This window comes from Podarcis raffonei, chromosome 13, assembly GCF_027172205.1.
Source record: "Podarcis raffonei isolate rPodRaf1 chromosome 13, rPodRaf1.pri, whole genome shotgun sequence".
NCBI lineage: Eukaryota > Metazoa > Chordata > Lepidosauria > Squamata > Lacertidae > Podarcis > Podarcis raffonei.
Genome location: NC_070614.1, coordinates 34,675,331 through 34,687,673, shown reverse-complemented (window position 1 = coordinate 34,687,673; position 12,343 = coordinate 34,675,331). Strand labels below are relative to the sequence as shown.

The 12,343-nt window shown below is 39.2% G+C and overlaps 1 protein-coding gene across 1 annotated transcript; it reads right to left on the bottom strand.

Annotated features, from left to right (window-relative positions):
- Window positions 1–212: 212 nt before the first annotated feature.
- Window positions 213–11,990, bottom strand: LOC128398883 (vomeronasal type-2 receptor 26-like). The gene is made up of 7 exons (XM_053360148.1): window positions 11,773–11,990; window positions 10,928–11,219; window positions 8,049–8,909; window positions 6,689–6,916; window positions 5,992–6,118; window positions 4,017–4,889; window positions 213–331 (listed from the first exon to the last, which is right to left on the bottom strand). The coding sequence occupies exons 1-7, from the start codon at window positions 11,988–11,990 to the stop codon at window positions 213–215; spliced, it is 2,718 nt and encodes a 905-aa protein (XP_053216123.1).
- Between the last annotated feature and the right edge of the window lie 353 nt (window positions 11,991–12,343).

Here is a 12,343-nt window from a genome sequence, read left to right as displayed (position 1 = left end):
TGTCTGGATTTGATGTAAGTATCAAAGTAGCATGATAGGTCCACTTTGCACTTAAATAGCTGTCATAGATGTGGAAACCCAAGGTGACATTAGGTAAGAGCTGTGAGTTTTCATTGATTTCCTTCACCGCGTACTCCAAGGCCAGAATGTGTTGGTAGTTCTTAGGCACAATGCTAGAATGAGAGATGAATTCTGTATCAGAAGGGTTTGCCTTATGTAGTTAAAGAAAGAAAAGACTGGAATAAAGGAGTGGATGTGGAAGGACAAAGAAAATTAATAAAGAAGAAGTAGGGTAGCTTTGAAAAGTGTGCCCATTCTTTTAACATGTGGAGTAAAGAGAGCTTCTTTTCTTCAGTGTTCTCTTTATCACCTTAACATTTTCTACACCCCAAAGGAACAAGACAGTGTTCTGTAGCTCCAGTAATTTCTTATACAGTGGTACCTTGGGTTACAGACTCTTCAGGTTACAGACTCTGCTAACCCAGAAATAGTACCTCAGGTTAAGAACTTTGCTTCAGGATGAGAACAGAAATCGTGTGGCAGCAGTGCAGTGGCAGCGGGAGGCCCCATTAGCTACCTCAGGTAAAGAACAGTTTCAGGTTAAGAACGGACCTCCAGAACGAATTAAGTTCTTAACCCGAGGTACCACTGTATTCTGATTATCCTGGTGGAATAAAGCAAGATTATTTTTTTAAAAAAATCCTTACACAAGCTCTTCTGTTGAAGCTGAAGGGGGTTCTTCTTCGAAGATGAATGAGTTGGAAACCAAGCGAGCCTGAGAAGCAATGCCACCAAGGATAAGGCTTCCGGACTTATGATACTTTTGAAGTGGCGGGTGGGGATTACGGTCCCTACATTGAACACTGTGAATGTCACATACCACACGAGGAAGAAGTACCAGCAGCAAGAACACTGCAGCTGTCATCACAAAAGTGAGCAGAAATCTTGACTCTACAGTTCCCCCCTATTTTCTTTAGCAACACTTTTCTTTAGCAAATAAGCACTGTCATTAGACTCTCTATAATTATGTCTATCTGACTTGAATGGTAGATTCAAGATTTAAAAATTGCAAGAACTTAGTCTGATAGATCTGATTCTTATTTTATATAATGTGAAGTATGCAGAATCATCACCTGTTCCCAGCCCCCCTCCCTAGCTCTAAATGGCTACTGGCTCTGGGGTTTTGAGAAGCTTCAGAATTAAATACAGTTATGTTGATAATCAAGGTAATTATTGCCAAAGCTAGAATTGCCCTGTGGAATCACTAAAGAAAATGTGTTTGTTACATATTCTGAAGAGAAGTTTTTTCTTTTACTGAGTTAGAAAACAAGGGGCAGTAGGTTTTGGAATGACTAAGAAAAGAAGTTCAGAAATAGAGTATGAGTGTGGATCTGTTACAAAGGCTATGCATGTTTCCTTTTCTTTATGGAGCTATTACCACAGGAAGCCATTTTAGGAAGATTGCTCCAGAACTGAAGCAACTGAAAGAGAATTGGTTTTAGTACTGAGAGTGAAGCACAAAACAAGATTTTGTGTTAACAGTTTGAAAGAAAGAACTTTAAAAGGACGACACACCAATATTTTATTGCTTTATCACGGCACTATATATTTAAGAGAGGTTATTGCTTTATTTATGTATGTGTTTGTATGTATGTGAGTTACATGCCACTTGCCTCTGCAGCAGTTCTTTCAGAGCCTCTAAATAAAGAGCCTAGACTGAATATCCATTCTGCACTGAGATTGCTGTCAAATGTGGTCAAAATCCACGGTGATACTTATTTTCCATAAAAGCCTTTAGCCCCATGGAACATCAAGGAGGTGGATTTGTGCCCACAGTGAAATTGCTGGTGAAAGTTCCCATTGGTTGGGATTTTCAAGCTGAGGAAAATAGCCATAATGACATTATTCTCCTTTGGACTGAAACACCCACACCCACCCCCTTTTGGATACTAGACACTATCCCAGGACAGGTATTTCCAATGTGTGACTCATTTGATTTCATTACAATTAAAAATTCAAAATAAATTGACACTTACATTGACACTTAACCTGAACATCACAAAAAAACTGACAATGTCCAAGAAGCCAATGTAGCTAAGAACAGAGTAAACCAGAGTCAAAGACCCCTCATTACATTCAAAGACCATTTCTTCAGTCATTGGATGCCTCTCAGCATCTGGGAATGGGGTCGAGGTTGCCAGCCAAACAGTACAAATGCCTGCTTGAATAACAGAGCAGAAAAAGAACAATGGAGTTAGCTAGTCTTTCCCCCACCCAGTTCCTCATCCTGAATCCTGGTGGCCATGAATGAAAAAACCACTGAGATGGGTTTCCTCCCAGTACACAAGAAACAGCAACAAAGAATACAATCCATATCTATATCTATAATTTTATTAAAGTTTTTCACAATACAGAAAATAACAGCTACAAAAATTACAAGCAGAACGAGTAGAATACAGAGTCCTCTCCTAGAGGTGATTCTCAGCCCCCACCAGCTAAAGAGGGTAGCAGTCACTCCCAGGAATCATCCTTTTCCCTCCCAGCCTCTCACTGTGGAGGACCCACCCAAGGTCCTCCATCAACCATCCATCATTCCCACGACTACTTAATCCCTGAACTTTAACAAAGGTCCTAAACATAGGACTTCAAAATAAAAATGAAATGAAAGAAAGAAAGAAAGAAAGAAAGAAAGGAGAAAGGAAAGAACGAGAGAATAAGAAGATAAAGAAAAGGAAAAAGACAAAAGGGAAAGAAACACAAAAGATAGATAAAAAGAGCTTCTAATTTTCCATCTTCTGGTTACATTAAAAAAGGTTATTTGAAACATTCAGTCCATGTTAACATTCGTCTTCACCACTTTCTGTTGGGCAATATTTCTTTGAAGTCAAGGTGTCTCAGAATAATTTATTTATCTTCCCCATGAAAAGTCCAAGAGGGATTCCCAATTTGTTATTATTATTAGTAATTAACTTTACTTCCATTAATTCCCATCACTATTCCTATGCATTGAGTAATAATAAATTCTTCCATCCATATCCATGTTAAAATTTATCCACTGTGATCACATATTGGATTAATATTCCATATTTCCCCTCATTATATATCCTTTAATTCATGCCCAGTTCTGTATGCCCAGTTTCCTGCTGTTTCCATTTTCTGCTGTGTTTATGGTAGTATTCTGATCTCCTCCTCTAGGTTCTTACATTTTTTCTTTTCTTTCCAGTCTTTCCAATCTCTTTACAATGCAAAGTTCCCATGAAGGTGGTTGCTGTCCAGATCCAGGCTTTCTTGGATGAGATCAATTTTTAAAATCCATTTCAGTCAGGGTTTAGGTTCACTTTAGGCACAGAAACTACCTTGGCCACCCTGCATGGGAATCTTTGTTGAAAGAGAGACAGAGCTCATTTCAAAGTGGTGTTTTGGAGCTATAAAGCCTTACAGTACCTCAATAATTTCCTGTGATCGTATGATTTATAACCAGAGGCCTTTCTCCATGTGTCTCCTGAGGAAAATACAGAGGATGGCAATATGAGTGTGGGCTTTCTCAGTGATAGATCTCTTTTTATGGAATGCATGTTGGGAAGCGTGCCTGGCGCTATCACTGTTTGTTGTTAGGCAGAAGGCCAAAACATTTCTGTTTCTATAGGCCTTTGGAAGGCAGTGAGTTGTGGGGTGTGTGTTTGTGTGTGTGCATATTTTTACTGTTTGTGGGATCATCCACACTTCTGTCTGCCCTGCTTCTTTATCCTGGGAAAGCCTGAGTTTCCTGCAGATTGCTGTTCCGATTTAGCGCAAAACAGTGGGTTTTCTGCTGGAAAGCTGTGGGGTGTTTTGGAGACCTGTAGATAAGACTAACATAAGACAACTGCCGAGAAATTATTATTATTATTGTTTACAAATAGTCAATTTCATATGCATGCACTTGCTTGCGCACGAGTACACAGACATAGATTTATTGATTATAAGCTATATCAAATACATATTTCTTCATTTTTTAATTCTTATTAGTTGTTTCCTGTTATTTAGCTCAGGTCTCAACAAAATAATATAGCATTTGGGGGAAAAGATGCAACCCAGCAATCCAGCACCAGAGGCTAAGATAGAGAAGATCTCCACAGCAACCATGTATTTCCCCTTGGCACTCAGGTAGGATGGAATAAAAGATAACCAAACACTGCAAAAGATCAACATGCTGAAAGTGATGAACTTTGCTTCATTGAAGCTGTCAGGTAACTTTCTGGCAAGAAAAGCCACAATGAAACTCACAATTGCCAGGAAGCCCATGTAGCCAAGAACACAGTAAAACATAGTCACAGACCCCTCATTACATTCTAGTATAATAAGTTCAGTCACCGAGTGCATGTCAGCGTCTGGGAATGGGGGAGATGTTGCCAGCCACACAATACATATGCCTATTTGAAGAAGGGAGCATGAAAAAACAATGGAACTGGTCAGTCTTTTCCCCACCCACTTCCTCATTCTGGATCCTGGTTTGGTGGTGATGAAAGCCAGAACCACAGTGATGGTTTTTGCCAGCACACAGGAAAGAGCAACTGAGAAGATGATTCCAAAAGCAGTTTGCCGAAGGAGACAAGTCACATTCTCAGGTTGGCCAATGAACAATAATGCACAAAAGAAGCAGAACAGAAGGTTGATGAGGAGAATGTAGGTGAGGATTCGGTTGTTGGCTTTGACAATGGGTGTGTTGTGGTTCTTCAGAAATGTTAGTAATACCAGTGCTGTGATCAAAGCAAAGAAAAGAGCCAGGAAGGCTAAACTGATGCCCAAAGGTTCTGCATAAGACAAGAAGTTTATGTCCTTGGGAATACACACATCCTGGTTCTCACTAGGATAGTTTTCATCTGAGCATTTATTGCAGTCATTCATATCTGGGGGAAAAGGATGTGACTTGTTTATCTGAGCTAATATACTTGTCATCAATTTCAACAGCAAGCTGTGACTGCTCTCCTTACACAGATCCTTTGAAATAAGATTATACAGTCAATGTGGTGTGTAGGGGTGAGTATGACGGCTTAAGTTTTACATGGATCTAAAGTAGCATCTGACTGGGGTGAGGAATGCAGCAATGGAAACGATGTCATAAGCTATCTGGGATCAAAAACATATGCTAAATGTGGTAGTAATGTTATTCTCTAGGAAATTGCACTAGCTGTTTCAATAATCATTCAATAACTTAAAAATTAAAAAATTAGCACTTGGAGCTGCATAATTTGATGTGCATATTCCTCTGGATTACAAGCCATTTTGCATTATAATTCAGTAGCCTTTGTGTTTGATCCAGACTAATTTAAATAGGCTTACATGTATTTGAGAGCAATTTGTCAGACACGACTTAATTTCAATACCATTTATTCCTTTTCTCTTATTTTGGAAAGTTTTATTGAGAATTTTCACAATACATTACAATAAAAAACTAACTAAACAAAACTAAAAACATAAAAAGAGGGAAAAAATATACAAATTCCTCTCTCAGAGGTATATCTTAACTCTTATCCCACACAGGAATCCTTGTATGGAGGTCATTTCCATGTGACGGTCTGCGTCCTTCAATTTGATTATTTCTTGATCCAGTCCTGCCAACTTTTCATCAATTTGATCTGGGCCCTCTGTTTATTCCCTGTTTCCATTTTCTACGTTGTATTTCTGTGGTTCATCATCTGGCTCATTTTCTTTATTTTCTTCATCTTCATCAAATATTATTTGATCATTTTTAATTGTTCAGCCATCAACTGCTGAACAATATCAACAGTTATTGGTTGATCCAAAAGTACCTTTACCATACTGGATATTTTCAATAATCTGGTTATTATTAGCCTTTCAGTCCTACTTAATGCATCCTCCATAGGATCATAGTCCTGAGCTTCCTCAGCAGTGACTGTTATCTCAAGCAAATTATTTTTCCTCACAGTTTACAATAATCACTCCTCTTACCATATATTTCAAAGGAAACTAAGTACAATTAACTCTTACCCTCTTTGTTTGAAATCTTCCCCTCTGGGCATGGGATGCAATTGTAGCAGCAAAATGGCTCCCCCTCCTTCACTTTCTTGCTAGATCCAGGTTGACAACTCACAGTACATACAGAATGAGGCTGAGTCTAATACATAAAGAGCAGAATAATGATAACGAGAACAATGATTAATTCAGGAATCCTTCTGGTTGCAGGTCCTTTTCTATGGGGAGAGGGAGAATTACCTGGTATGATGTACCAGACATTGATAAATCAAGTTTAATTGGGCGTTAGGAGAAAGTGCTGATAATACCACAAATGTATTCATTTCAACTAGACAAAGCATTGCCACACAGTGAACACTTATAGGAACTACTTTTGGGGACTGATATTGAGGTGTTTGGGCAGTATTCTATATGATCAAGGTCACAAACTACAGTACAAGAAAACAACCACAATATAATCGCACACATATAACCCTGAAGCACCTCAGGACTGCAATTCCTTAAAGACTGCCTCTCTCCATATGAACCTGTGATTGGCCAACCTTTTTGTATCAATACAAACACATTAATAGACATTAACCTTCTTTCAATGAAAAATCAGTTTTTCATAGGTGTGTGATTGTCAAATTAAAGAAGTTTTAGAGGTCAAGACAGATGATCAGTGCACATTTAGAATTAGAATTCTTCAAAATAGCTCACACAAGGGCCCTACCTGGTTAAACCAGCTGTGCCACATTATGGCATCTTCATCAATGATAAATGCTTTGTCTGGAGGAGCCTGTGAATCCATCCTTCCAACCCTCACTCTAGTAAGGGAGTGGTTGGATGAAATAATCCAGTTGATAACGTCCAAGCCAAATACTACCTCGCCATTTTCACTGAAGGAGACCTCATCCCCTGCAGTGTTGTTAAAGGAGACACTTCTCAGAAAGTAGTGGAGCTAGACAGAAAGAAGATGAAAGGAGGCATTCATAGAAGACTGCACTTTGATCTTTCATACAATGATCAAACGTAAGGATGGTAAACCTGTTGCTCTGAAGGGATATTGACACAAAGGAAAACATTAAGGCATCATCTAATAATGAGCAAAGTCCCAAACTAATGGTGGATGTTGAGAGAGGGCTTGTCCTCATTTCCGCTTATTCCATGCCTCTGATTCAGCAGTAAACCATGAGTTTACCTGGGGGAAAGTAGTGAGTCAAACAGAAGTGTGGACAAACTCTGAGTCAGATGTGGGGTGGCCTCAGAGCCAAAAGCTGAGACAACAATTTTTTTCTTTCTCTTTTTGCTAGTCAGGAGTGGTGTTACTTGCTGATTCTTTTTGTAAGGAAACCAAGCACTTTTTATGTCATTAGGATTTATTTATTTTTTTACAAAATATTTGTTTTACTGCCTGCAGATGGAGACTTACTTCTGAAACTCTGAGTAAAATATTCACTTACTGTATTTGGAAAGCTAAGTGTCTGTAATTTATTCTGGTCTAAGTATTTTTGTGGGGAACATTTGTTTAAAGGTGGATGAGGGGAGATGTAAATCTAACCAAGTTTAATGTGCTTGGAACAATTGGCATTGTGCTAACTCTGCTACGAGGCAGTAAGAATCTCTCTTCCAAACCTCTCTCTTCAACAGGTGCCACAAATGTCCAGAATTTGGAAGTATCACAATATATCATAAATCAACCAGGCCACCTTTAACTTTAATTCCTCCTGCCCTGCCTACAAAGTATAAATCCAGCACTGGTTTCCTCTTCTTGATACACACAAAGAAAGCTGTGAAGCTAAGCAGCAAAGACCAGGTCTGCAACATTGAGGTAGCCCAGATGTTGGAAGGAAGTAAGACCCAATTTCTGCCACTTGAGACTCTTCAACTCAGGAGTGCCTACTTGAATAAAATATTTTGGGGACCCAGGTAAGCCCCACCCCACATAATCAATCTCATGACACAGTGCACACACACCATTTGAATGAGAATGCTCATAAACTTTGCGGGGGCCCAGTCCCCTCAAATATTTTATTGTGGGGACCAAAACCCCACAGCCCCTAGGAATTGGCTCCTATGGTTCAACTCCTTACCTTCCAAAACTGTTGGCTCCAATTCTTCTGTTTCCTTTTGTGCACAAGTCCTCTGTGTCTAAGCCTACCTGCAGACATCACATGTAAAGCATGGGCCACAGCATAAACAGCATTGTAGATACTATAGCTATGACCTGTCATGCTCATTTCAAATAAGTCCCCAGGAAGGCTCTCCAGCTTTTCTTCCCCAGTGCAAATATCCCCCTCCATTTTATTATCCATGGAATCTGGGAATTCACAGCCAAAGGCCTGTTGCCAGAAGTCCCTGATAAAACCATCTCCATCTGTAATGGATGGATTTCGGCTCTTGACATATTGCTGAAATCCTTCTACGTCATTCAAATGAATTGCAAAAGATAAAGTGCCATGGAACATATCTAAATTCAAATTCCTTTGAATGCTATATGCAATGAACATCATCTGGGCTGTTGTTATCCATACTTTTCCTTTTACACTCATAGCCACTTGTGTAATGCCCTTTAGATATGGACTCCACCTAAAAAATGCCATTGAGTAAGATTCTCCATAGAGCACCACAACATTAGCTTTACTAGCCATTATTTCATCATGCACTTTCCCCCCTTGTTCGAGAATATTATCTGAGTTACTGACAAAAGTAACTTTTGGGATTCTTCCTATAAAAGCAAAGCAGATACCACTTTTTGTAAACATTGGGAGTACAGTTTGAACAAATCTTTCTCCATTGTCATTATCCATCACAACAACCCCAACCCATGTCCATTTGAAATGTAGAAGCAAAGAGAGGATCCCTGCAAACTGTTGGTGTTCCTGGGGGGCCATCTGGTAGAAGGAATATCCTGGGATTTTATCACTCATCACTGGAGCAGGCCCATATGTGAGCTAAAGAGAGATCAGAGAAAGGTGATATAGATTTTATCATTTAACAGCAGATTCAACTATTTACAGCCACTCACACACATTTCAGGTACTGTTTTCTAGTCTGATATCCAATTTAGTTAATCTCTCAGAGATTAACAGGGTTTAAGTTTCAGTGAACAGAGATAATGCTGGTAAAATTTCAATCTGGTCTCAATCTACAGTTTATCCCATTCCCCCCACTCCCAGTCAATACACACAACAGAATTTATACAGATGCACTCTCACTTTATACCCCTTTCTTCATAACACAGGTTGAGAACCTTTCTTACTGCAAAGAAAATGAGAGCTTTGCTATTTAGGGGGTGCTGATGCTTTTCTGATGTGGACTCCATTTTTTTCAGGTGAAATCTGGTGGTTGCCACATGGCAGTGAAGCTGAAGCTAAAATTCAGTAGAACTGGAGTCAAATGTGTGTTGGGCAACTCCCCAAACAAATCTCTTTGTGTCCTTCATTTTTCTCCTTCTCGCTTCCTATCACCACTCCCCTTCATGTTACACATATGAAATCAGGGCAGCTGGAGAGATCTATTAGAAGTGCATTCTTGGCATCTGCAACCACTCCATCTCAGTAGTTTTTAAAATGCAAATTACATATTTGGGTGGGTAGGAGGAGATCTGGATCAGAAAAGTGGCATATAATTGGTAGGGGGTGTTTAACCCTACCGTTACATTGTGTTCCCATTCCAAAATTAATGCACACCAAAATCTTGCTTTGGGGAAAAACAATTATTTCAAAGCAAAGTAAGATCCCAAGTTTGGATTGGGACCATAGTGGATTTGTATGTGCAAGGAGTTAAAGCCTCCCTAAATCCATGACTACTTATATAAATTTTAATATCAAAAATAATTTATCTCTCTACTTTCCCCCCAAAAGAGCCTAGTATACAAAACCCACAAACAGTAAAATACCTAAAAAAAGTTCTAAAAACAATTCCAATACAGATGCAGGCTACGTAACATCCACTGAAAAGGTTTGTGTGAAGAGGATTGCCTTAGGCACTGAAACGGCAACAGGGACTGTTTCTGCCTAATATTTAATGCTCCTTCAGGGGAAGAATAAACTGAACCAAAGCAGGCAATAGATCAATTAAATGGACCTGGAGACCCTTCCCCAAGGTGCCTCCATCTTGCTAGGATTCAGAATCAGTTTGTTAGCCCTCATCTAGCGCACCATTGAGTCCAGGCTTGCACAATATCTGGTGATTTAATATTGCAGTGAAATAACGTACTGATGACTTCCAGTACAAATCTCCTAATGACCACACTCAATGGCTTCATAGAGGTGTTAAATGACATGTGGCATTTGATGGTGCCCTGTGGCACCCCTCACAGCACAACTGCCATGGGACTGAAAGATAATTGCCCAATGTTTTTCTCTGAAAGCAACCCTGCAGATAGGATCACAACTAGTGCCTACAATCCCAATTAACTGATTCAGAAGGACCATATGGTTAACGGTATGAAAGGCCATTGAGAAATCAAGTCAGTCACATTCTCCTATCAACTCCCCGTAAACATCATCCATCAGGACAACCAAAGATAATTCAGTTCCATAACCTGCCCTGAACCCAGATTGAAATTGGTCAGGATAATTGGTTTTATGGAACAGTACTTGCAATTGTTGCACATCAAACCTTTCAATCAGCTTCCTTAAAATGTGATTTGTGCAACTGGGAGCTGTTTGTCACAAACCAATGAACATCAAAACCTGTCTTATATTAAAGACCAACTAGCAGTCTGAGTTTGCCTAGTTCTGAATACCAATTATATCTTACAAACTTCCTGTTCCCAATCCCATTTTCTCCCCTCATTTATGAACTTAAAGGAGGGCTTTTCTTAATCTGGGTATAAGAATGAAATAACAACGTTTGATCAGATTATTCTTAATGCATCCATTTTGCTTCCAATGCACAAAATAAAATCTCAAAGAATAAAAGATGTATGGAAAGAGTATTGGATTTTCACACAGAAGTGTTCTACCTGTGGAATCTTATAGATATGTGAGATGGTTGCCACATGAAGGGAGATCTCAGTGTCAAGTCCCCCAATGACAGCTGTCAGATTATTCTGGATATCACATATATAGTTGGGGACAAATTTCTCCAGTGTGGATAAAAGCAGCATTGTGGCATGATAGGTCTTCCTTGCATTATCATTGCTGTCATAGATGTGGAAGCCCAAGGTGTAGTTGGGTAAGATGTGAGAGTTTTCGTTGATCTCCTTTACTGCAAATGCTAAGGCTAGGATGTGCTGGTAACACTTAGGCATCACCCTAGAACAAGAGTTGCAATCTTTATCAAAATGATACTTCATACTGGTATGTCCTTTACATTTAAACTCAGAAGTTAATCATTTCAGTGTTATGTGGCCCTCACAAGGACCATAAAATGGAAGAATGAGATTTCTACTTCAGAAAAGAAGCTTTCCTATTAATTCTACTTGTTGCAGAAAGATTATAAGAATGAACTGCTCAAAGGTACACAAATTTCAGGCACATAATTATACATTCCTCCCAATAAAGTGTTATTCATTCCCCTGTGGAGCAACAGGACTTTTCCCTGTTAAGTATTCAATTAATTGCCTTAATTTAACAGTATAATCCCCTGTATCTTCAGGCAGAAATGGATTTGAAGGGTGTTATTCTCACATAAGTGTGTATAGGTTTGCAGCCTCAGCAGGTGTTCTGAGGCTGCTGTTCTAGGACTGTGCATTCCAGTAACAAAATAAATAGAAGTATAATAATAATAATAATAATAATAATAATAATAAGAAGAAGAAGAAGAAGAGGAGGAGGAGGAGGAGGAGGAAGAAGAAGAAGTTCTTACACAAGCTCTTCAGACAACTCCGGTGGGACTTGTTCAGTGAAGGTTACTGAATTGGAGAGGAAGCCACCATGAGAAGCAATGCCACCAATTATAAAATCTCCTGACTGATGGTACTTATGAAGTGGCTGATGTGTAAACTGAATCCTGCACTCTTCTATGTGGACCTGACATACCTTTGGAGTAAATATTGCTAGCAGCAAGACAGCAAAAAAGACCATCTTCCATATAAGGGCACAACTACCTTCAACCACATATTCATCTAATCTCTTCCACAGCGCTGTCATCATATTATATTACATTACAACTGTCTAACCTGAGAGGTAGTTTAGTTTTGGGAGAGGTGGGAATCTAGGACATCCAGGATCAAAGTAATGTACCTACCCCATACCGTTTTTTCACGATCATGGCTATATTTATAACATCCTCCAACAGCTTTGTTTTGTGTTTTTCCAGGGCCACTGAAAGTACACCAAGGATTTGTGAAGCAGCAGAATTAATTACAGACCTTTCAATCATCAAACAGGTAATTATTAAGGTAATTATTAAGACAAAATGCTGGGTTCCCTGTAGA